The sequence below is a fragment of the Pristis pectinata genome, chromosome 45 (assembly GCF_009764475.1).
Source record: "Pristis pectinata isolate sPriPec2 chromosome 45, sPriPec2.1.pri, whole genome shotgun sequence".
NCBI lineage: Eukaryota > Metazoa > Chordata > Chondrichthyes > Rhinopristiformes > Pristidae > Pristis > Pristis pectinata.
In genome coordinates this window covers 1,746,018-1,771,007 of record NC_067448.1, presented here as the reverse complement: position 1 = coordinate 1,771,007, position 24,990 = coordinate 1,746,018, and the positions used below count along the sequence as shown (strand labels likewise).

General features: G+C 48.8%; 1 protein-coding gene across 1 annotated transcript in view; it reads left to right on the top strand.

Annotated features, from left to right (window-relative positions):
- Positions 1-20,772, top strand: part of LOC127566794 (uncharacterized) — a 41,968-nt gene extending 21,196 nt beyond the window's left edge. The window contains exons 3-12 of the mRNA XM_052009273.1: positions 552-628; positions 3,174-3,836; positions 11,071-11,218; positions 11,829-11,905; positions 12,740-12,904; positions 15,034-15,096; positions 16,046-16,141; positions 18,652-18,747; positions 19,294-19,409; positions 20,629-20,772. Of these exons, the coding sequence (XP_051865233.1) occupies positions 552-628; positions 3,174-3,836; positions 11,071-11,218; positions 11,829-11,905; positions 12,740-12,904; positions 15,034-15,096; positions 16,046-16,141; positions 18,652-18,747; positions 19,294-19,409; positions 20,629-20,718 (1,591 nt within the window). The 3' untranslated portion in view covers positions 20,719-20,772. The remainder of the gene's footprint in view (positions 1-551; positions 629-3,173; positions 3,837-11,070; positions 11,219-11,828; positions 11,906-12,739; positions 12,905-15,033; positions 15,097-16,045; positions 16,142-18,651; positions 18,748-19,293; positions 19,410-20,628) is intronic.
- Positions 20,773-24,990: the final 4,218 nt, after the last annotated feature.

The window sequence follows — 24,990 nt, the reverse complement described above, 5'->3', positions numbered from 1 at the left end:
GTACAGCACAATACAGGCCCTTCGGCCCACCATGTTGTGCCGACCTTTAAACCTCGCCTAAGACTATCTAACCCCTTCCTCCCACATATCCTTATATTTTAAATTCCTCCATATGCTTATCTAGCAATCTCTTGAATTTGACCAATGCACCTGCCTCCACCAACACCCCAGGACAGTGCATTCCATGCCCCAACCACTCTAGGTAAAAACAACCTCCCTCTGATCTCTCTCTTGAACTTCCCACCCATTATTTTAAAGCCATGCCCTCTTGTATTGAGCATTGGCGCCCTGGGAAAGAGGCGCTGGCTGTCTACTCTATCTATTCTTAATATTTTGTATACCTCTATGGTGTCTCCTCTCATCCTTCTTCTCTCCAAAGAGTAAAGCCCTAGCTCCCTAAGAGGAAGATTAGCTGGCATTGGGGGAATATTGAAAGGGGACAGGATGGGGAACAGATTGCAGACAGAATCAGCCCCAATTCCTGATTGCTCTCGCTCTCGCTCTGAAAAGCTCCCTCAGTTCAGGAGCTGACTCTCTGATTGTGATTTCAGTTCTGGTGGACGGAAGATTCCTGAGACTGTTGTCCCAGAGGGTCGCTGCTCTGGGAAGAGACCAGGCTGGTTAAACGGTAGGTCAGAGTTTACAGCATGGGGTTCAGTAATTTTTGGGAAGGGTCAGACTGACAACTCAGATATCTTCAGAGGGCCCTTAACATGGACACTGAACCCAAACTTCCTGAGAGGTGCTCCCTACAGTCACTCAAACCAGGCTCTGGTCCAGATCCTCATGGAGTCTGGCGGTGGAGTCTGGGCTTGCCGGAGTTTCCTGGCAGTAGTGCTGTGGATCCACCTGCTGACTCCGCTCCAGATTAGACCTGGTAAAGTTTCAGTGGCTCTATTCGTTGCAGTGGAGGGTCGGCTCCCAGGCAGCTGTGTGTCTCAGCGCTCCCACTGTTCATGATGTAATCGGGCTACATTAAAGGGATGCAGTTTTTAGTTCAAATTGTAGGAATTAATTAATTCCTGTGTGCACATCTGTATTTAATTTGAAATGTGCTTTCTAATTTTTGTTGTGTTGCAATTCGTTTTAATATTAAATTTATATTTCAGTTGTTTGACTATTTTCATTTTCATTATTTTTAATGTTTTCTTTATTTCCTAAATGTATTTCAGAATCAGATTTATTATCACTGACTTGTATGTCATGAAATTTGTTGCTTTGCGACAGCAGTACAGTGCAAAGACAACATTACTGTAAATTACAAAGTAAAATAAATAGTGCAAAAGGAATAACAAAGTAGTGTTCATGGGTTTATGGATCGTTCAGAAATCCGATGGCAGAGGGGAAGAGTCTGTTCCTGAATTGTTGAGTGTGGGTCCTTAGGCTCCAATACCACCTCCCTGATGGTAGTAATGAGAAGAGGGCTTGTCCCAGGTGGTGAGGGTCCTCAGTGATGGATGCCGCCTTTTGAGCCACTGCTTCTTGAAGATGTCCTCAATGGTGGGGAGGGTTGCGCCCATGGTGGAGCTGGCTGAGTCTACAAGCCTCTGCAGCCTCTTGCGATCCTGTGCATTGGAGCCTCTATACCAGGCTGTGATGCACCAGTCAGAACCATCTTCACTGCACATCTATGGAAATTTGCAAGAGTCTTTGGTGACAAACCAAATCTCCTCAAACTCCAAATGAAGTCGAGCCGCTGGCATGCCTTTGGAATCAGGGTTATTTTCACTGAGATATATTGTGAAATGTGTTGTTCTGTGGCATCAGTACAGTGCAATACGTAAAAATTACTACAGTTACAAAAATAAATAAATAGTGCAGAAGAGGTATAACGAGGTAGTGTTCATGGAACATTCGGAAATCTGATGATGGAAGGGAAAGTGTTGTGTCCGTGATGGAGTTGGCTGAGTCTACGACCCTCTGCATCAATGTGTTGGGCCCAGGATAGATCTTCTGAACTGTTGCCCAGAGGATCTCCAGGAAGTTGAAGCTGCTCACCATTTCCATTGCTGACCCCTCCTGAAGTCCACAATCAATTCCTTGGTCTTGTTGATGTTAAGTGCAAGGTTTTTGTTGCAACACAACTCAACCAGCCGATCTGTCTCACTCCTGTATGACTCCTTGTCGCCATCTGATATTCTGCCAACAACAGTGGTGTCATGGTGAATTTCTAGATGGCATTTGAGCTGTGCCTAGTCACACAGTCATGACTGTAGAGAGAGTAGAGCAGTGGGCTAAGCACACATCCTTGAGGTGCGCCTGTGTTGATTGTCAGTGAGGAGGAGATGTTGCTGATCTGCACTGAATGTGGTCTCCTGATGAGGAAGTTGAGGATCCAGTTGCAGAGGGAGGTCCAGAGGCCCAGGTTTTGAAGCTTGTTGATTAACACTCAGGGGATGATGGCATATATTTTGTGTTATGTTCAGTAAATACAATTAGGAAAGTCATTAACAACATTCATTGTATCCAGCAATTCAATACTTCCCATTATGATATATTAACATCCTTAACATTTTAACACTGCATCAGAGAAACATTTGAGAGGCTGTTACATAGGGCCCAGTCCCTCAGTATCCAATGGTGGCAGAACCTTAATGGCTGCACCACAATGTTTTCAGTATGTTTTCAAGGCCGTTAAATGTCTGAATGTCAGTGAATCCTGATGGTTTCTGATTTTCTTTTCTGCTCAGCCTGGGGAGTGGCTTCACTGACTGTCAGAGCAAACCCGGAGAGGAACAAGGCCTCAGCAACTGGAGCTTAGCCTTAGGAAGTCAATTCATCATGATTATTTTACTAACATGGTTAATTTTAATCAGCTTTGAATAAATCCTAAACTGTGAATGGCTCTCAATATTGAGAAACAAAGTTTGTTGAAATAGTTATGGGTGTTTGGCCTGGAGGTGCAGCTTCACCAGCTGTCTGATGTACATCAGGGGTGAGGCTTGGGTCCCTGTCCAAACCCGGGACCCACAAGGCCTCAGCAGCAGGAGCCAGTCTCGGGGACCAGCTTGTGTAGTGGGGAGTGTGGATTGAGGAGGTGAAGGCAGCAGCTCATCGCTGACTGAGGCCAGACTGGACCATGGGTTGTGCACCACTGCTTTACAGTGGTCCAGAATCGCATTCCCCGTGGGACCGGATACAACTTGCAATGTTTATTCCATTCCTCATTCCAGGTTCCCATCCCACCACGACAGAGGGGGAGGTGACGAGGAGAGTTTGTTTCATCGGGGATGGAAGCAACGGGAATGGAAGCAACGAGGATGGAAGCAACGAGAAGGGAAGCAACGAGGATGGAAGCAACGAGAAGGGAAGCAACGAGGATGGAAGCAACGAGAAGGGAAGCAACGAGAAGGGAAGCAACGAGGATGGAAGCAACGAGAAGGGAAGCAACGAGGATGGAAGCAACGAGAAGGGAAGCAACGAGGATGGAAGCAACGAGAAGGGAAGCAACGAGAAGGGAAGCAACGAGGATGGAAGCAACGAGAAGGGAAGCAACGAGAAGGGAAGCAACGAGAAGGGAAGCAACGAGAAGGGAAGAAACGAGAAGGGAAGCAACGAGAAGGGAAGCAACGAGGATGGAAGCAACGAGAAGGGAAGCAACGAGGATGGAAGCAACGAGAAGGGAAGCAACAAGGATGGAAGCAACGAGAAGGGAAGCAACGAGGATGGAAGCAACGAGAAGGGAAGCATCGGGGATGGAAGCAACGGGGATGAGAACAACAGGAAAGGAGACGACACTTGCAGTGGGAGCCTGAATATCAAGATCAGAAACTGCACTGATTACTTTGTGTATCAGCTGAAGCCGACACCCAGTGATGCCACTGTGTATTGTACAGGTATGTCACCGTTCCCATTAACACAGAGGTGTGAAGGGTTGTGGGGAAATTCTGGGAGGTCCCGAGTCGTCAGTACACACAATGGACCCTGCTGCTCGGTTCTCCCTCACCCCGATCTGATCCCAGTTGAGTAGATCCTTCCAATGTACCCTGCCTTGGCCTTTATACAGATCAGTCTCCTCTGTTTAAATATAACAGCTCCAAGCAAGAGAGTGTCTCCCTCAGTGATAATTGTCCAGTCTGAGCAACTTCCTTGTACATGTATCCTGCACCCTGTATTGTACCATCACATCCTTCCTCTGGTGTTATGACCAGAACTGTGCACAGACTGGTGATTTGGACAGTTCCAACATGAATACCCGGCTCCTGCACTCTGTGCACATCTTATTTATTAGTCACTGAAAGAGGCCATTCTTCCCATTGGGATAATGCCAGCCCCGATCGTTCTATACCGTAAATCCCATTCCTCCCCATTTATTTCCCTGTCGCCCTTCAACTTCTGAACTCTCATAAATTCCCAACAACTTCCCTGTATTGTTTTACAATCAACATTCACTGATGTGTAATTTACAGTATCCAAATGACCTGCTCACAGTTCATTGGAATGTCAGAGGAAACCAGAGCACGGGGGAGGGGGGGAAGCCCCGGGCCATCGATCAGAGAACACACAAACTTTACGCTGCCCGCAGCCGAGGTGAGGATTATGCATCATTCCTTGGAGATGTGAGACAGTCGCACTCAGTACTGTGTCACCATGGCATGACCAGAAGTTATCTTAACTAAGTTATGCACCTCCTGCTGCTACCTTCAGTGACCTATCAACGTGCTCCCAAGATCCCTCTGTTCCTCTACACTTGCTATCCTGCAGTTTCCCTGTGTTGCCTCACGTTGAATGACCTCCCTGTGTTGATTTCATTGGCTTTCTCCAGAAATAATTCCATTTGCTGCTTTTGTTTATATCTACCCAGTCCACGGCATCTTCCTTGTAGACCTTTCTTCCTCGAAACAAATAATGTCAGTGTCATCAGGAAACCCTCCAGATGCATTTTCTACATTAAATTCTAAATCATTTGCATATTCCATGAAAGGTAAAGGGCCAATTACTGATCCCTACAGAACATCACCTGACAAATCCCTTAATTCACTGACATTCTTGACAAACTTCAATTTCCTTCCACTAGAGTAGGTTTCAATCTCAATCCATTTTCCCTTGAACACCGTGGGCTTCAAGCTTTTTGATCAATCTGTCATATGGCCAGAATCTGTGTGTACTGCATCAAGTACTCTGCCGTCATCAACTACCCTCATTGCCTCCTCAAAAAAATCAAATGACTTTGTGAAAGATAACATCTCTTCACACATCTGTGCTGACTGCCATCGATTAACCTTCACCCCTCTAACAGAGGCACTTCAAACTATTTTCTAACAGTTTTCCTGAAACTGATGTCTGACTGGCTGACCTCCAGTTACTTGATCTGAACTGTCCTAATGTTCCAATGACAAAACCACATCAGTGAACTCCCAGTCCTCTGGTGTCATACCGGCACACAAGGAGCACTGGAAATACAACTTGCCCCATTCCCTCCCTTTAAGGGACAGGTTATACAAAAATGTAAAGATGCTACAACCTTGATGTTTCCTCACTTTAATTACAGAAGAAATGCTGGAAAAACTCAGCAGGTAAGGTAGCAATGTGGGGAGGGAAAGAGATAGAATTTCAGGCTGAAGATCCTTTGTCAGTTTCATTGTAACTTTACATCCTGAGTGCCAATATCATCTTCATCTTACATGAAGGCAGATGCAAACAAATGGTTGAGATCTCTGCACGTGTCTTCACCTCCACTGATGGTCACTAACAGGACCCACTTTCGTTACCAATCCAGCATCAGAAGGTGTGTTTCATTTCAGCCGGAATATGTTTCAATGCAAGCTTTGGCTTCACAATTTCTTTTTTAGTCTCACTCCTGCATCTTTCATACACAGTCAGACTTTCTGCAGTTAGCAGCATTTGGTGAATCAACTTGGCTTCTCCTTATTGGTACGGCAACTGCTCTGCCTGTGACCAACAGAATTTTGCAGAGAGTTGTGAACACAGCTCCGTACATCACAGAAACAAGCCTCCCGTCCATGGACTCTTGTCTATGCTTCTTGCTGCCTCAGTAAAGCAGCCAGCAAAATGAGACAACCCACCCTCCCCGGATATTCTCTCTTCTCTCCTCTCCCATTGGGTCGAAGGTACAACAGCCTGAAAGCAAGTACCACCAGGCTCCAGAACAGCTTTTACCCTGCTGTTATAAGTCTATTGAATGGTTCCCTAGTGTAAGATGGACTGTTGACCTCTCAGCCTATCTCATCATGATCCAGCACCTGATTGTCTATCTGTGCGCTGCACTTTCTCTGCAGCTGTTACACTTCGTTCTGCATTCTGTTACTGTTTTACCGTGTACTGCCTCAACTGCACTGTGTAATGAACTGATCTGTATGAACAGTGTGCAGGACAAGCTTTTCACTGCACCTCAGTACATGTGACCATAATAAACCAATTCTAATGGCTTCACCCACCTCTACATTCATCAGCATACATCGACATTTGGAATGTGAGCCCATTTCGAATCAGAACATATTTGTCCTTTCTTTCACTGCTCTCAGTTACCTTCAAGTCACTGGATCCAGTCCAGTTTTTATTATTTCAGCCCAGTCAATCTGGTCTAGATCTATTTTGGATCTTCAGTTCTTGGTTTAACACAGCCTCTGCACATTATCTCACTGCCAACGTTTTCTATTTTGTTTGGCTCATCTCCTCAGCTTGTCCAGAACCACCACTTCTCTTGCTGGGCTTGCTACTTGCTGATCAAAGACTGCGCTCTCGATTGCATTCCAAGATTTGGCTCCTTTTCTAACCTTGTCTCTGGTCTTGTCTCAATGAGTGACAGGGTGGTTGAAATCCCTGACCATCATTCGCATGGCACCTTTACACAGCTCAGAAATTTGTCAGCATTTTTGCACTTGTGCTTTCCTCTGATGATCAAGGGGGTCTGCCACTCACTATGGATGTTCAGCTCAGTCCAACACACATGGCCTCTTTAGTTCATTATAATTATACACCCTGCAGCAGATGCTGATCATGATGAACTATTCTTGAGTACCAGCACTTGGTTCATAGCCTACAATGCCTTGGCAGTTTAAGTGCTTATCTAGTCCTTCTTAAATGTGCTAGGAGTACATGTCTCCACAACCTGCTCAGACAGTGTGCTCAAGATTGCAGCCACCCACTAGGTGAAAACATTCTCCCTTAGATCCCCTCTAAAGCTCGTACTTCTCAACTGAAACCTATGTCCTCTGGTCTTAGACACTTCTGCCATGGGAGAAAAGCTTTCTAATACCTTGTATATGGACCTCATAATGTTGTATCACTCCATTAGACCTCACATCAGCTGCCTCTGTTCCAGGGAAAACAAGCCCAGCCTTTCCAGCCTCTCCTTGTAACTGACACATTCCATCCCAGGAAACAACCTGGTATATGTCCTCTGCAGCTTTGTCGAGGAAATTATTGGGAGTGAAACACCGGGGCAGCAGCATGAGTCTAGTGCAGTTCTCTCACGATCCATCCTGGTTTCTTCTTCCCGGCTAATTTGAGGGTAATTATGGTGTCTCCACTTGTCCCAGAGCAGCATTTAATAGTGCAGAACTGTGAAGCCATCCAGAATCCTGTCATGTTAACTCATAATATAACAACTGATCTATCTGGGGGGCTTGGACCTGAACAGGCAACTCACACATTTCAGTACTTCAATTTTGAAACAAAATTAAGTTGATTTCATAAAAATGTCCTTTTGGCAATTTTCTGCCACAGAAGGATGTTTCACCAAAATCAGGTGTTCCTGCAGGTATAATTATCTTGGGGTTAATAAACAATTTTGGAAGCACTCTGCAAAGTTGTGCCTTTGTATTTGATAGTGAGACAATATACTCCTTGCCTACTGTTGTTCTGATGCTAAGTCACATTGGGGCAGGACAGTCCCAACCAGCATGAATCCAGTCACAATTCAGTGCTAAATGACAGCAGGATGTACAGTATTTGTTTGCAGTCCCCTAAACCCCAACAGACCAATTTCTCCTGTTACCCACTGGAGGAGGCAATGTTTTTGGTCAACACAGTCTGCCTCCAATTATATGTTTTATTCATCTGCTCTGAAACTCTGAAATAGGCATGTTCCAGAGAGCCTCTCAGCATCTTTGAGCCAGATTTCATTCATGGCTACTCTTATTTTCCTACATGCCTATCTATTCCCCTAATTCATCGCTTTCATCACACAAGCCTCTTGCATTAAAGTATTAGCAGCAGAGTCCACCCCAAAAAGCATGATGACAATCCCCAGTCCTGGTTTCCTCTGCCTCTACACAAAGTCAAAGTCGAGTTTATTGTCATTTGCACAAACGCACTTCTGCACAGGTGCAATGAAAAACTTACTTGCAGCAGCATCGCGGGCACACGGCATCATGTAAGCTGCATTCACAAGAAAAAATAAACATGTATGAAACTCAATTTTTACAAGAAAGAACACACTTAGAACAAAAAAAGACAAAGTCCATTTTAGTGAAAAATGACTCCAGCCTCTGCTTTTTCCACACCCACAAAGCCCACTTCCACTGCGGCCTCTCTCCATTCTGAAACAGCTGTCACCTTCACTCTGTGCCACCTCACTGTGGCAGACACCCCAGCAGAAAATTCAGACTAATTCACAGTGCAGTGCTCAGGAGGTGCTACTCCACCAGGGTTTCTCTATTAAACAGAATCCCTGTCTATTCTGCAAGAAGCACTGTATTATTCTGTGCTCAGTTCTGGTCACCTCACTACAGGAAGGATGTGGAAGCCATAGAAAGGGTGCAGAGGAGATTTAGAAGGATGTTGCCTGGATTGGGGAGCATGCCTTAAGGTCGAGTGAACTTGGCCTTTTCTCCTTGGAGTGACGGAGGATGAGGGGGGACCTGACACATGTGTATGAGATGATAGGAGGCATTGATCATGTGAACATCAGAGGCTTTTTCCCAGGGCTGAAATGGTGGCCAGAAGAGGACACAGGTTTAAGGTGCTGGGGAGTAGGTACAGAGATGTCAGGGGTAAGTTTTTTACTCAGAGGGTGGTGAGTGTGTGGAATGGGCAGCTGGCAACGGTGGTGGAGGTTGATATGATAGGGTCTTTTAAGAGACTTGGATAGGTGCAGGGAGTTTAGGAAAATAGAGGGCTAATGGTAAGCCTAGTAATTTCTAAGGTAGGGACATGTTTGGCACAAATTTGTGGGCCGAAGGGGCTGTATTGTGCTGTAGGTTTTCTGTGTTTCTATGAAGTACGTCTGAGGGAGTTTTCTGCGTGCTGATGCTTAGCTAAGGTCATTAGAACACATCATTTGGCATCTGGTTTCTCGTTGTGTGAGTTGGTGCTACAGAATTCAATTGATGCATTCCCTGCATAACAGCAGTGCCCACGTTTCCAGTGCAGGTCATTAACATGCACAATACAGCCAGAGATTTTGAATAAGTGTCCTTAAACTGAAACATTAAATCGCTCTCTTCCCCTTTTCCTCTGCACAAATGCTGCTGGACCTGCTGAGTGTTCCCAGCATTTTCTGTCTTCATTTCTGACATTTTCACTTCTAAAAATTTTCAATATAAATGCAAACCGTTCTGTAGCAGATCGATTTGTGTTAACACAGTGTGTTACCAGGAGGGGGACTGGTGCACAAAGCTCCGGGGATCTGAGTTCCATCCTGACCTGTGTGGTTTATCCATGTTCTCCGTGTGACTGCGTGTGTGCCCCATACACTTGCTGGCCATGTCCCAAAGACGTGCATCGATAAATTGACTGCAGTAAATTAACCATCAAGTGCACATTGATGGCAAAAATAATGGAGTGAGAGTGAATAGGTTGAATCAAAGCCACATAAACCTCTTTGAAATGCAGGTGAATGAATGGGATGTAGACGCGGGAGGTGGGATCAGTCAGTCTGCAGATGACACGGAGATTGTTGGAGTCCTTGATGATGTGGGAAGTAGTCAGACTGCAGAGAGACGCACACAACATGCTGGAGGAACTCAGCAGGTCAGGCAGCATCTGTGGAGGGAAACAAACAATAAGCCGACTTCTGCCCTCTTCACTTGCAGTCCCGATGAAGGGTCTCGACCCAAAACGTCGACATGTTTATTTCTCTCCATCAATGCTGCCTGACCTGCAGAGTCCCTGCAGCATTCTGTGTGTGTTGCTCCAGATTCCAGCCTCTGCACAATCTTTTGTGTCTCCAGAATACAGGGAGATATCGATCCGCTGGTGAAATTGGCTGAGAAATGGCAGATAGAGGTTAGTCCAGATAAATGTGATATGAAGATTTGGGGTGTTAATAAGGCTGATACATAGTCCATGAATGATGGGGTCTGAGGGAAAATTGAGGAACAGAGGGAGATTGATCTTTGAAGATGGCAAGTCAGCTCACTAGGAAGGCATCTGAGATACTGACCTTCATTAGTCAGGGCTCTGAATACAGAACTTTATGAAACCTTGGTCAAACTTCAGCCGAAGTACTGTGTGCAGTTCTGGTCACCACACTATACGAAGGAGGTGACGGTGCTGCAGAGGCAATTCACCAGGATGTCACCTGGGATGGAGTGTATCCGTTATGAGGAGAGTATGGAGATGTGAGGTCCATTCTCACTGGAGCAGAAGAGGTTAATAAGGGATTTAATCAAAGTATATAAAATGATAAGGGGAGCATACAAGGTGGATACAGGAAACCTTTCCGTACATGTTGGATTAAGGAGAAGACATCGAGAGGGCATGTGACATTCACCCAGAGGGTGGTAAATCCCTGGAATAAACTGTCTCAGTGAGTGGTTGAAGCTGGGTTGCTGGCAGCAATTAAGTGTTTCGCTGAGCACTTGAATCATTTTGGAAAAGAGGGCTATGGACGAGGCAGAGATGGGACTGGTAGGAAGGGGTACCCAATGTTCAGCATAGACGAGTTGGACTGAATGGCCTGTTTCTATGCCGCATAATTCAATGATTTTAACAACAAAGAACAAAGGAGAGCTGGAACAATGAAACAGAGTGAGTGTTTATGTGAGTGAGGTTCTTATATTTCAGAGAGTACAACTGAGGACGGGGGAGGTGGGAGGGTTTACAAGAGGCTGGTTGACTTTGGCTGAACTTGACATTAACACCGAACATCATTCCGTCCCTCAGCCGCAGACTCCGCACTCGGTGATCCGTGTGTAACGCACACCATCCTGGATCAGCCCTGGAGGAGCACAGGTTGTTCCAACACTGAGTGTTCTGGTGGCAAATGCATGAATGATGACAGCCGTACAGAAGGATGGTACAGATTTAAGAGGTAACGTTAGGAGATAATTACAGTGATATTAGTCAATGAGGCAGCAGATATATAGGAGAACAAGGGGAGTGGCAAAGGAAGGTGTGGGGAGACCGGAGTCATCAATGACAGTAATAGGACAGGGAGTGGGTGCAGGGCGACTGGGATCATCAGTCACAGTGATGGGACAGGGAGTGGGTGCAGGGAGACTGGGATCATCAGTCACAGTGATGGGACAGGGAGTGGGTGCAGGGAGACTGGGATCATCAGTCAGTGATGGGACAGGGAGTGGGTGCAGGGAGACTGGGATCATCAGTCACAGTGATGGGACAGGGAGTAGGTGCAGGGAGACTGGGATCATCAGTCACAGTGATGGGACAGGGAGTGGGTGCAGGGAGACTGGGAACATCAGTCACAGTGATGGGGTAGGGAGTTAATAACGAAAAGGGAAGCTCACAGTCTGTTCACAGAAAATGAGATTCTGATGATCGATAGAATGGTACAAAGAACAAAGGGGGACACCTGTGATTGGGGGAATATTGAGCAAATGGAATGGGCCCTAATTTCTGGTCTGTCTCTCAGTGAATGAAAACCCTCAGTTCAGAGGCTGATTCTTCAGTTGCTTTTTCAGCTCCGGTGGATGGAGGATGCCTGAGACGGCTGTTTCAGTGAATCACTGCTCCGGGACGAGTCCAGGCTGGTTAAACGGTAGGGTCAGAGTTTACAACAGTGCGGTTTGGTTATCCTACTGGGAAGATGAGACCAATGGCTCATCTCTTCAGAGGTCCCTTCACACGGACACAGAGCCCAATCTCTCTGAGAAATGTTCCCCACAGTCACTCAAACTACACTGCATCCCTGGATCCTCATGGAGTCTGACAGTGGAAAGTCACCTTCCTGGAATTCCCTGGTAGTTGGGCTCTGGATCGGCCTGCTGATCCTGCTCAAGACTGGACCAGTGCCGTTTCAGTGGCTCCACTTATTTCAGTCGAGGAGCATCTGCCAGGAAGCTGTGGACATCTCAGGGTTAACTCATGGTTCATGAGTTAATTAATAAATGAATATAATTTTGAAAAAAAGTATTTAATGTTTAAATTTAAACCTGCTTCTTAGTTTTCATGTTGCAATTATTTTAACTTTCGTTTTCTGTAAGGCCTGATCATTTTATGTTTAACACAGTGATTGTTACCGCTTTGAATATTTTCAAAGCTTACAAATGTCTCCGAATATCTTTGGAGATATTTAACAGTGGGTCAGCATGCCTGTGGCTTCACTGCTGTCAACGCACATGGTGGGCAGGGCGTGTGTTTCAGGTCCAAAGGCAGGGGACCCACAAGGCCTCACCAACAGGAGCTGGCCTTGGGAACCAGGTGCTGCTGCGGGGAGGGTGGGGTGGGGAGGGTGAAGGCAGCAGCTCACCGCTGACTGAGGCTGCACCGGACCACGGGTTGTGATCCACTGCACTACAATGGGTCCAGATTCACATTCCCCGCACTACTGTGGGACTGGGTACATTTACAGTGTTTATAAACCTCATTCCAGGTGCCCATCCCAGTGTGGGAGAGGGAGAGGTGACCAGGACCGTCTGTTTCTCCTGGGATGGAAACACCTGCAACACAAACCGGGAGATCAAGATCAGAAACTGCGGCGGTTACTTTGTGTACTGGCTGAAGCCAACACTCTGCTGTAACAAGGTTTATTGTACAGGTAGGTGATGATTGCCCATTAACGTGTCGGGTGTTGTTGGGAAATTCTGGGACATCCCAAATGAATATTCCAGCCCACTGCCCCTCCTGTGGTCAGTGATCAACTTATTCGGTTCCGCATATCCCAGGTCTGAGCAGCCATTTCAGAACCTCATTTTGCTGATCTGATCTGCAGTGCATGCTCCCACCCTGTGACTGACCAGTGAGCCCTCCATGGTCAGAGCCACATGATCACTGAGCACCAAGCTGAGCCATCTTCTCACACCCCCTCTTGTGGGCTGAATGTTCTGTCCACAGTGAGTGGAAAATTGATTCCAGCCATGATGTCAGCTGCCCACCCCCAGCTCTCTTGGGACTAAGCCATCCCCTCCTCCCCCTCCATAGGACTGAGACATCCCAGCCCTCCCTCCCTGGGGACTGAGCCACCACCCACTTTCCTCCCCCCTGTACCGAGCCCTTCCACCCCAGAATGAGCCATCCCCTCCTCCCTCTCACCCTGATCTGAAACAGGCAATCCCTCTTTCCCCTCTGCCAGGGGCCAATGAAGCAAGTGACTCTAACATTTTTGGGATCCAGAGAAACTAGATGAAACACATGTGGTCTCAGGAAGAATGTGCATCTTCTTAGCAGACATCATCTGAAATCAGGATTGAATCCAGATAGCTGGAGCTGTGAGGCAGTAGTTCTACTGTCCAAAGCCTAAAGGAGATTCTCTGGGCTAATACCTGGGATGAGAGGATTGTCCTTTTAAAAGAGGCCAAACAGTTTGATTCTGTGTTCCTTTCAGTTTAGAAGTAAGAGGTAACATTCAAACATGTAAGGCCCAAACAGGAGATGATAGGGTCGATGTTGAGATGTTCTCACCCATGGAAGAGTCTTAAACAAGGGAGGGATGTGGACATTGTGCCGGCAGAAGGGATTGGTTTAGTTAGGCGTTTAATTACCTGTTTCATTAGTTCAGCATAACATGATGGGCCAAAGGGCCAGTTCCTGCAGTGTACTGTTCTATGTACAATGACAGAGGGAAGTGGGGTCAGTGCTGAGGACTGCGGGATGTCGTATCCAGGAGAATTGTACTGGACTGACTGAGGGATCGGGAATGTAGAGACTCAGCAGAGAGAGTTTTAGTCACCTCCACGCACACTTGTTGGAAAGACTGAAATGACTTGGGTGACATGACTTTAGTGAAAGGGACAGACCATCCTTGGGGTGTGGGATGAATTGACTGCAGGAGGAGGATGAGGATTGAGATGTCAGGGGCGGAGGGAGGTGGGAGGGAGTGCTGTGAGTCCTCATGTGGTGGGGTGTGGGCTGTAGTTGCCTCCACGACCACCACTGGCAACGGATTCCAGGCAGTCACCACTCTGTGGGATTCTGAGCAGACGTCAACATCGGAGTGTGATGGCCGTGTGATAAACAAAGGCTGGTTTGGGCCATTCTCTGCAGTCTCTGATCAGAAGGAGCAGCTTGTTTGTTTCCTCCAGGTTTTTCCTCCGCCCACCAGGTGTGCCTACTTTTTCACAGATTCAGGGTCCGCACCAACTCATGAACAGAACGCTACAGAACATGAAACTGCTGAGAATTTGGCCACAATTCCATCACCAGCTGAAAGCTCAAGTGTTAGTTGTGGGGCTTGTTGAAACAGTCTCACCCAAATCTCACTCCCGGAACTTTAACTGGACTGAGGGGTGTGTGGTGGAGGGAGTGAGGGAAGTGGGTGGAGTTACAGAGGGAAATGAATGTGAGTGTGGAAATGACAGAGAGGTGGAGGATTGTGGAGAGGGGTTTGAATGATTTGGGAACGATGGCTGGAGTTATTGTTTGAGAGGGATGGACACCAACGAGAGAGGGAAAGGGAGTGAGGCATCGTCTGTATTCAGTGATTGTGTCTTGTTTGCGTTGTGAGGTTAGACACCAGTTGCATATGAGTACAATCCTGGACAGGTGTCTCCTGTTCTCTGAAGTGAAGGGCTACGCTGAGCAGTTGCTCAATTTCTTTTTAATCTCTTACATTTCCCCACCCACTCTTTTTCCCCATAGACCCAATCCTCCATTTTCTGAAGTCCTGTCCCAGCCTAATGACCTATTTCTGTGTTTCCACTCTCACGTATTTCTGTCCCTTCATTACAGACACGGAGACTTCCACAAGGGAACAACCCAAGTCTTCTGTCCCAGTAGGGGACACATTCTCAGGTACCAAGCCTTGTGTCTCTGCGATCATTCAATCTTTCTTCCTCTGTGGCAAGTGACCCTCACACACTCCTCACCTGCTGGATGTCCAGTGTAGCAGGCTGTGAATGGCAGTGACAGTTGCTCCCTCCCTCTCCACGCCCCCCAGGCCAATTTCAGCAGTGCCAGACACCACTCAGAGGATTGTGCCGTGGTCTGAGGCTGGTTTGTGGGGTCAGGGGAGGTGGGTTGGAGGCTGCTTCTGGGGTTTGGTTGGTGGGGAGATTTCAGTGGTCACTGGGGATGTTTGTCAGCTTCAGCAAAGTTCACAACCTGGCTGAAAGAGTTGGACACGGTCTGAGGATAACAGCCAGGATTGACCAGCAACAGCAGGGTGATGAGGGCCAGTGAGGTTAGTAGAGCAGCGGTGAAGAAACGTGGGCTTTAGGAGATCGATGGAAGACCCTGCTATCATCAAACATGCTGAGTTGGAGCTTGATGGTCAGGGTTTCAGAGAACTGGAGGGGTGAGTAACAACCAGAGAGGTGGGTGGATGCTGGGCACCTGAAGCTTTGCGAAGTTGGAGGGCATAAAGTGCTGGGGTAACAGGCGGTTTTTGAAGTGTTGGATCATCAGAGGGCATCGGACAATGCTGGGATTTTGTGGACAGTTTGTACCGTGGAGTGATGAACAAGGTCGGGGTTTGGGGTTGGCATTGGTGGGCTCTGAGGATTCAGCCACTGTGGGTGTTGGAGACAGTGGTGTGGAATGTCTGAGCAGCGAGGGGTAGAGTAACGGGGATGGGGGTCACAGATTAATGAGGAGGGTTGACAGAAAATGGGAGGAGGGCTGTGGAGAAAGGGACGGAGCGAGGCTGTTTGATGTTGGTTTCTCCACACACCCAGTCCTCCATTCCCTGATCTCCTGCCCCAGCCTGATGGTCCCACTCTCCCATGCCTCTGCTTTATTCCAGACCCAGAGACTTCCACAGAGGATCAGCTCAAAAGATCATCAACTGGAGACCCCACCCAGGAATCATCCTCTGTCCCAGCAGGAGACACATCCTCAGGTATCAAAATCTTGTGTCTGTGGGGTAAATGAACAACTCTGTAGCCGAGATCATCGAAGGGAACGCTGCTCCCCATGATTCACTTGTTAGATGTGCATTTCAGCGGGACGTGAATGCTGAAATCAGTTCTGCCCCCACTGCCAATTTCAGAAGCACTGGACGTCTCTGGTAAGGCTGGTGCACTTTTCTGGAATGACCTGCCTTGGATGGAGACTGGTCCAGGAGTCCCAGTGGAGATAGGTCAGTAGACAGAGCAGGAGGACTGAGTCCTGGTGGTTGGTGGCCGAGGGAATGAAAGTGGCCGGTGGATGGGTTTTGAGTGACTACAGTAAGGATATATAAAACTCTATGTTACATATTGAGCAAAACACACAGAATGTGCTGGAGGAACTAAGCAGGTCAGGCAGCATATACGGAGAGAAATAAACAGTCAACGTTTCGGGTCGGGACCTTTCATCAGGACTGGGTATGAAGAAGGCAGAAGCCAGAATAAGAAGGTGGGGGAGGGGGAGGAGCACAGGGTGGCAGGTGATAGGTGAGGCCAGGTGAGGGGGGAAGGTAGGAGGGTGAGGGAGGGGAGATTTAAGAAGAAGTTGGGGAATAGCTGGGCAGGTCGTAAGGATGAAGAAAGGGCAAAGAGAAGGGGAGGGATGACGAGAATGAGGGAAGACAAAGGGGGAGGTAAAAAGGAGGGGGTGAAAAGGGGATTGGCCACTGGAATTTAGAGAAATCGATGTTGAGGCCATCAGGTTGAAGACTCCCGAGGTGGAATATCCTCCAACCTACGTCTGGCCTCAGCGTAGCAGTAGAGGGGCGATGGATGGACATGTCGGTGTGGAAGCGGGATGTTGCATTGAAGTGACTGGCCGCCGGGAGATTCTTGCTTTTGCGGCGGACGGAGCGAAGATGCTCGACGAAGTGGTCACCCAATCTGCATCGGGTCTCACCGACGGAGAGGAGGCTGCACCGGGAGCACCGGATGCAATAAATAAAGTGAGACCTGACGCAGGTTGGTTGACCCCTTCATCGAGATTTATTGCATCACTTCCCCCCCCCCACTTAGTCTTCCCTCATTCCCGTGGCCCCCTCCCCTTCTCTTTCCCCTTCCCCCACCCTCATGACCTGCCCATCTATTCCCCACCTCCTTCCCTCTATTCCATGGTCCACCGTGCTCTCCAATCAGATTCCTTCTTCTTCAGCCCTTTGCCTCTTCTACCTATCACCTTTCAGCTTCTTAAATCTCCCCTCCCCCTCCCTCCTACCGTCCCCCTCACCTACCACCTGACACCCTGTGCTTCTCCCCTTCCCCGACCTTCTGGCTTCTGCCCTCTTCCTCTCCAGTCCTGATGAAGGGTCTCACCTGAAACATGGACTGTTTATTTCCCACCATGGATGTTGCCTGAGCTGCTGAGTTCCTCCAGTATTTTGTGTGTGTTGCTCCAGATTCCAGCATGTAATAATGAGGGGCATTAGTAGGGTAGACTGCTGGAGAGATGTCCACTGATCAGGGCAGACAGAGGTTTAGAAGGGATGTGACGGGGGAGCATTTTCACCCAGAGAGCCGTGAGTGCCTGGGATGCCTTCCTCTGCCGGAGTGGGTGGTGGGGGCAGAGACGCTGGCAGCATTTGAGAAGTGTGCAACAAACACTTGCATCGCCTCAACATAGAAGCCCACAGGCCAAGTGCTGGAAAATGAGATGAAAACGGATGGGTACAGACTGGTCGGCGTTGGCGTGAGCATGGCGGGCCGAATGGCCTGTTTCTATGCTGTATGTGTCTCCCGGTTTCTGTGATAGAACGACTGAGGAGAAAGTGTGGTGGTGAATGAGGAGGGAAGGATGGAGTGACTGACAGGAGAAGAATGGAGTGAATGCAGAGGGTTGAAATGAGTGGAGAGAGAGTTGGTGAGAGGGATTTCAGTGCCTCAGGAAGGAGAGATGGATGGTCAGGAGCGAGGGCTGGGACCTGAGGTGAGAGAGGAGGGTTGAGTGAAGAGGGGGGTGTGAATGGTGTGGGACGATGGTGTGACTGGGTTTGGAGGTTTTACCTGTTTGACACTGATGGATCATTAACGTCTCTGCACATGATGTTCCCTCCCATCCCTCCATCGCCAGCAGCTGGTCCAGCAGTGTTTTATCCTTTTCTCACGCACAACATTTCTAGATCCACAGTGGGACACAAGTTGGGAACCCCAGGGAGCAACAACGGGAGAACCTGGTCCGGGTTTGAACAGCGACCCAGCAGGGTCTACACGCTCGGTTCACAGAGCTGGGGATCATTGAAAGGAATGCTGCTCTCCATGTTCGGTCCCTGAAGTTCATCCCGACCTGCACTGTGGGCAGGGACCGGTGATAAAGAGGGAGAGTCTGTGGAGGGAGGCTGAGTGTCTTGGGTCATAGAGGTATCTCCACAGTCTGAAATCCTCCATTCCCTCACCTCCTGTCCCAGCCTGATGACACCTTTCGGTCTTTGCCCTCTGCCAATATTTCCTCTATGTTCATTTGTTCCAGATCTGCAGACTTCCAAAGGTGAAGATCACAAAGGGTCACCAACTCCAGCACCCACCCAGGAACCATCCCCTGCCCCAAAGGGAGAGACTTGCTCAGGTATTACGTCTTGTGTTTGTGTGTGTGTGTGTGTGTGGGGGGGGTTATGTCTTCAGTCAGAATGGGTGCCCAGTGTCACCCTGTGTGGGCCAACCGCAATATTCAAGAGCAAATAAGACCGGTGTTGGGAAACTGTCCTGAACCCTTCACATTCCTTGTGTAAGTCTCACAGCCCACCCTCGCTGTCACCGTCTGTAAATCTCCTCCGGCCACGGCACCCTCACTGCACCCCTACTCCCCCACCCTCCCTCCCTCACCTGACCAGCTCTCCATCTCATATCTGAGGGCCGTTGATTCAGATCCTGTGATGTTCAGGATTAGACCCATCTTGCCCCCGGCCCTCTCCAACTCATCTCCTGACCTCACACCAGCCCCACCCCGCTTGTTCTGAGCTCGTGGTGTGTTGCATCCTCTGGAACAGATGAGGCTGGGATTCCGATCTTACCTCCACCAACACTCCCATCTCCGTCCATCACACTGTGGGTGTTGCTGCCTCCGGCACTGCTCAGGTGGAGGTGTGACTGAAGACTTCTCTCCATCTTCCAGTCGAGGGGCTCCCGACAGTGGAGGAATGTGAGAAGATGATCCGCGAGGCCCAGGTGTTGTACATTGGGCAGGACGACCAGGAAATCTCCGAGGAGATGAAGGAGCATCTCCATAAGGTGAGGGATTAATCCCATATTTGTTCCAAAGTGTGAAAATTCTGGTTAATGTGGCAGTGATTGTAGCTCCCCACCCGTGAGTGGCAACACCCCCTCCCAACCCGGTGACCAGTGAACCCCACACATCCTTGGTGAATGGTGAGTGTCACTCCCCAGCGAGGAGCCGCTGCCGCTGCCGCTCCTGACTGGCCACTCACAGTTAATGTTGTTTCCCTTCCACAGTCAGTATCCTTCAACGTCTGAGTCCCAGCTGTCCCGTCTCCCCCTGGTCCCCGACGTCCCCTCCGGTCCCCGATATCTCCTCCGGTCTCTGCCGTCTCCCAGGTCGCTGCCGTTCCCTCCCCCTGGTCCCCGCCGCCCTCCAGTCCCTGCCATCCCCCTGGTCCTTGTCATTCCCTGGTCCCTGCCCTCCCCCTGGTCCCTGTCCCCCAGGACCCTGCAGTCCCCCTCAGTCCCCACCGCCCCCCGGGTCCCTGACACCCGCCCGGTCCCTGCCGTCCCCCCTGTCTCTGCTACCGCCGACCCCCCCGTCCCTGCCATCCCGTCCACCTCAGGTCCCTGCCCCCCGGTCCCTGCTGACCCCCCGGTCCCTGCTTGCTGCCACCCTCCTGATGCCTGCCATCACCCCTGGTCCCTACCAGCCACCGCTCCCCTGGTCCCTGCCGTCCCCCCCCCCGGTCCCTGCCTTCCAGTCACCCCTCCCCACCCCGGTCCCTGCCTTCCAGTCACCACCCCCCCCCCCCCCCCCCGGTCTGTGTCGTTCTCCCGCTCCCTGCCCCCCCAGGTCCCTGCCACCCCCCCCCAAGTCCCTGCTGTCCCCCCCAGGTCCCTGCCACTCCCCCGGTCCCTGCCACCCCCCCAAGTCCCTGCCGGCCGCCCCACCTTCCCGTCCCTGATTCCCCTGCTCTGCAGACAAGGTGATTTGCATGGAAGGGGATTCCCCTGGGGTGGGGGGAGGTGATTCCCATGGGTGGGGGGACAGGTGGACGGTGATTTATGAGGTGTGTGAATCTTCTGATTTGGAAGGAATAATATTCTCCCGGTGTTTAGGGGATGTAGTTCTTGGTGTTCAGGGGAAGGAAGCTCCTGGTGTTCAGCGCTCGGTACTGTGGGTGATGAGGGGAGGGATTGTCTGCTGTCCTGCTCTGGGACATGAACCCTACACTGTGCAGATTTCTCACCAATGCTCCTCCCTCACCATCGACTCTCTGGTCCACAGGTGTTGATGGAGCAGCTTCCCTGCAAGTACGTCCTGTCCGATGCAGAAGGGGAAGAGTGGAGAAAACGCAGGAAGAGGGAAAGGAATTGATGCAGAAGATCCTGGATTGTGCTCACCCAATGTCCCACAGCATCATGGATTGCAGGGGTGAGGGTGGTGGGGTGTTGTGGTGGGTGTGTGGGGGTGGGGGTGGGGTATTGTGGTGAGAGTGTGTGATGGTGGTGGGGTATTGTGGGAGTGTGTGTTTGTGCTGGGGTGTTGTGGTGGGAGTGTATGGTGGTGTTGTGAGAGTGTGTGGTGGTGGTGGGGTGTTGTGGTGGGAGTGGGTGATGGTGGTGGGGTGTTGTGGTGGGAGTGGGTGATGGTGGTGGGGTGTTGTGGTGGGAATGTGTGATGGTGGTGGGGTGTTGTGGTGGGAGTGTGTGACGGTGGTGGGGTGTTGTGGTGGGAGTGTGTGATGGCGGTGGGGTGTTGTGGTGGGAGTGGGTGATGGTGGTGGGGTGTTGTGGTGGGATTGTGTGGCGGTCGTGGGGAATCCAAGCTAAAAAATTGTCGTCATTCTTCTGTATCTTCAACACATTACTGATAAACAAGTTGCTCTTTCAGTCTGTCGGCTACAGCTTTGATTAATGCTCAATGATTGAATGTAATGGTTTAATCCAAGCAGTGAAAGACACATTCGTGCTCTTGGAATGTGTCTATGTATTTTTTCTGTATTTCGGATGCATGTGCTAGTACACAGTAGTGTTGATGAAGGATGTATTTCTGTTTTACTGTGGTGTTATGTTCATTTATCTGTGTTATTAAAAGTCATGCAATAAAGACACACGATAAATCCACACGTATTTCAAATAACTTGCTGAAGAAGGAGAACAATTTCAGCCGATTACGGATGACACAAACATTGGTGGTGGCACTGATAGTCAGGTCAGGCTTGGGGTCCTGATGCAGGGTCAGGACCTGCAACTTGTCTATCCTTTTGCCTCCATAGGTGCTGCCTGTCCTGCTGAGTTCCTGCAGCAATGGGTTTATTTAATGCCCTGATGTCGCCTGTGCTTTGATCTCTGTGCTCCCGAACCATAGTTTTGAATACTTACCTGGTCTCCGACTTTCAGTTCCTCTGCAATTTGTTTTTGGCTGCAGCTTCCAGCATCTGCAGTCTCTTGTGCCTCGAGCATCTGGGGCCTCAGCATCTGATGGCAAAAATGTCATGTGCGAAGCCACTAAATTTCTGGATAATCGAGAGGTCAGAATAAGAGGGGCTCAGATCGTCAAACACTCAAGGCATTGAGGGAGATTGCGAGATAGGTAGGGGCGACCATGGGGGGGGGGGGAATTTCAAACCAGGATGTGAAGTTTATGGCTGAAATCAGCACAGGGATCATGGGTGAATGAGACTTGGTGCAAATTGGGAAACTGGGAGAATCGTGTCTCATTCCCCAAACTGTCATAGACTATCACAGTCTCTCTCTCTCTCTCCCTCTCTCCCTCCCTCTCCCTCCCTCTCTCTCTCTCCCTCTCTCCCTCTCTCTCCCTCCCTCTCCCTCCCTCCCTCTCTCTCCCTCTCTCTCCCTCCCTCCCTCTCCCTACGTCCCTTTCGAAAGGGTGCAGAGGAGATTTACCAGGATGCTCCCTTGTTCAGAGAGTGTGCATTATGAGGAGAGACTAAGGGAGATAGAGCTTTACTCTTCGCACATGACATTTTTGCCATCAGATGCTGAGGCCCCAGATGCTCGAGGCACAAGAGACTGCAGATGCTGGAAGCTGCAGCCAAAAACAAATTGCAGAAGAACTCAAAGTCAGAGATGTACAAAATATTAAGTGGTATAGATAGAGTGGACAGCCAGCGCCTCTTTCCCAGGGCAGTAATGCTCAATACAAGAGGACATGGCTTTAAAGTAATGGGTGGGAAGTTCAAGGGAGATTTTTACCCAGAGAGTGGTTGGGGTGTGGAATGCACTGCCTGGGGTGGTGGTGGAGGCAGGTACATTGGTCAAATTCAAGAGACTGCGAGATAAGCATATGGAGGAAATTAAAATCTAGGGATATGTGGGAGGAAGGGGTTAGATAGTCAGGAGAGGTTTAAAGGTGTGCCGAAGGGCCTATATTGTGCTGTACGGTTCTATGATTCGATGATCTGTCCACATTTCACTCATCCCCCCTTGCTTCCATGTTCATCTCTTGATCACGTTGTCTGCCCATTTCTCTCACTGTCTCTCCACCTGCTCTGTCTTTCTTTTTTTTCTCTCCTGCTCCCCTTCAACCGATCCCCCTCTCATTTCTCATTTCCACCTGTTGCTCTGTTTGCATCTGTGACATTTGACCAGTAGCTGTGCTCCTGAAATGGAAGCGATTTTGTTCTCCTTCAGTTTCCAGTCATGAGTGATGATGGCTGAACAGGGCAGATTACCAGGTGAGTTTTTGTGGAATGGGGACAGGAATGTGATGGGGAGGAAGGGACAATGGAACTGCAATGAGAGAAGTCAGAGAGAATTATTGATAATTCACTGTGCAGAAACTGGTCATTCAGTCCGACAGCTCGAACTGCCATGGAAACTCCCGCCTCTCACTCCCCATCCCATCCCATCCCACTTACTCCTCTTGTTTTCGTGTTTATCTCTGTTGCTCATTTTGTTTGTCTCATTTCAACAAATGTTACCTGCCCGCCTGTATGAAGAGTCCTTTGTTCTCAGTCTGTGTATTTCCTGTTAGAAACAGGATTGACCGAACAAGGCAGAATTAACCTGTGGCGTGTTACTATTAGAATTGTAATGGCTGCAGAAGCAAGAGCAAATGAGAAGGATTTTGGTCACAAGACAGGCCATTCATCCTAACAGCTCAAATTGCCATGAAAATACCGTCTGTGTGTTTGTCTCCCTCACTCTCTCCCCCCACCTTTCCATATGTTGCTCAATTTGCATCTGCAACTTTCCACTAAAGGTTACCTGTGCCACTGGTGTGAAAAGCCCTTTGTTCTCAGTGCTTGCGTTTCCCGTTAGAAACAGGATGACAGAATGGGGCAGTGTTAACCCTTGGTGTGCTACTATAATTGTAATGGCTGCAGAATCATGAGTGACTAACATAGAAGTTACTGCAAAGGAACGAGTTATTCAGCCAACAGTTTCATGAAAGATTTTATACTCCACACCAACCTCCTTGGTGTAGAGTACAGCTGGACACTCAGCTGTCTGTTGCACAGAGAGGGTTGGAAAAAGGTTACAGGATCATTCCTTGTGTAGTAGAAATGTGTGTGTCACATTGAACATTGGTGTCTGTGCTCTGAAACTACAACAGACTACACATGGGGTCTTGGCAGCAGAAATCACAACTATCTTCAGGTTTACTGAAAGAACAGAATTTGAGCCACGCACAAACCTTGGAGACTTAAAAATTATGTGGAGGATTGCAAAGATAGGGAGAGTCAAGGCTATGAAGGGGATTGGAAATCAGAATGAGAATATCATAATTGAGATCAGCAGAAAGTGATACATGAATGAGTTGGTGCAAATTAGGTAACGGATCATCATATCCATTTCCTAAACTGCCTGTTTATATTAAACTAATATGTCTGTTTCTATGTCTCTCTCTCTCTCTCTCTCTCTCTCTCTCTCTCTCTCACACTGCCCATCTCTTGCTCTGTCCCTTCCTCCCCAGCACATTCCCATCCCCATTCCACCAACTTTTTCCTTGTTTCTTTTTGTCCATCCGTTGCACAGTTTGCAAAAGAAACCTTTCACGAGAGTTATCAACACCCCTGATAAAGAAGGTACCTTGTACTCACTTTGCGAGTTTACTGTTACAAGCAGGATGGCAGAACAGGGCAGAAAGAATGAGTGGAATATTTCTATTTGAACTGAATGGGCGCAGAACGGAGAGTGAAGTATTTATAAGTTACTACACAGAAACAGGCCATTTAACCCGACAGCTCTGACAGATTTATCCTCCACACCAAGCTCCTGAAATGTGTCACCTTTGTACATTGATGTCTGTGCTCCAGAACTGTGATGACCAGATATTACATGGGGCCTTGGCTGCTGAAGGCACAACTGCCAATTGTAAAGCCATTACATATGTGAATTATTGGGAGGACAGAATTAGATGAGTTCAGTCATCTCAGGGCTTCAAGTAACAGAGTGCAGAGACAGGGAGGGGAAAGACCAGAGAGGGAACTGGAAATTATGAGATATTGTTCCTGATCCCTCAAGGCCCCAAGGATTTTCTCACTTTTAATCAGTTTTCTCACTTCAACAACGTTGTTCCCCGGCTCTGACCACTTCATTTTCACCATGGACTTCGAGTCCCTGTACACATCCACCCCCATCAGGAAGGCCTTAAGGCTCTCTGCTACTTTCTTGACAACAG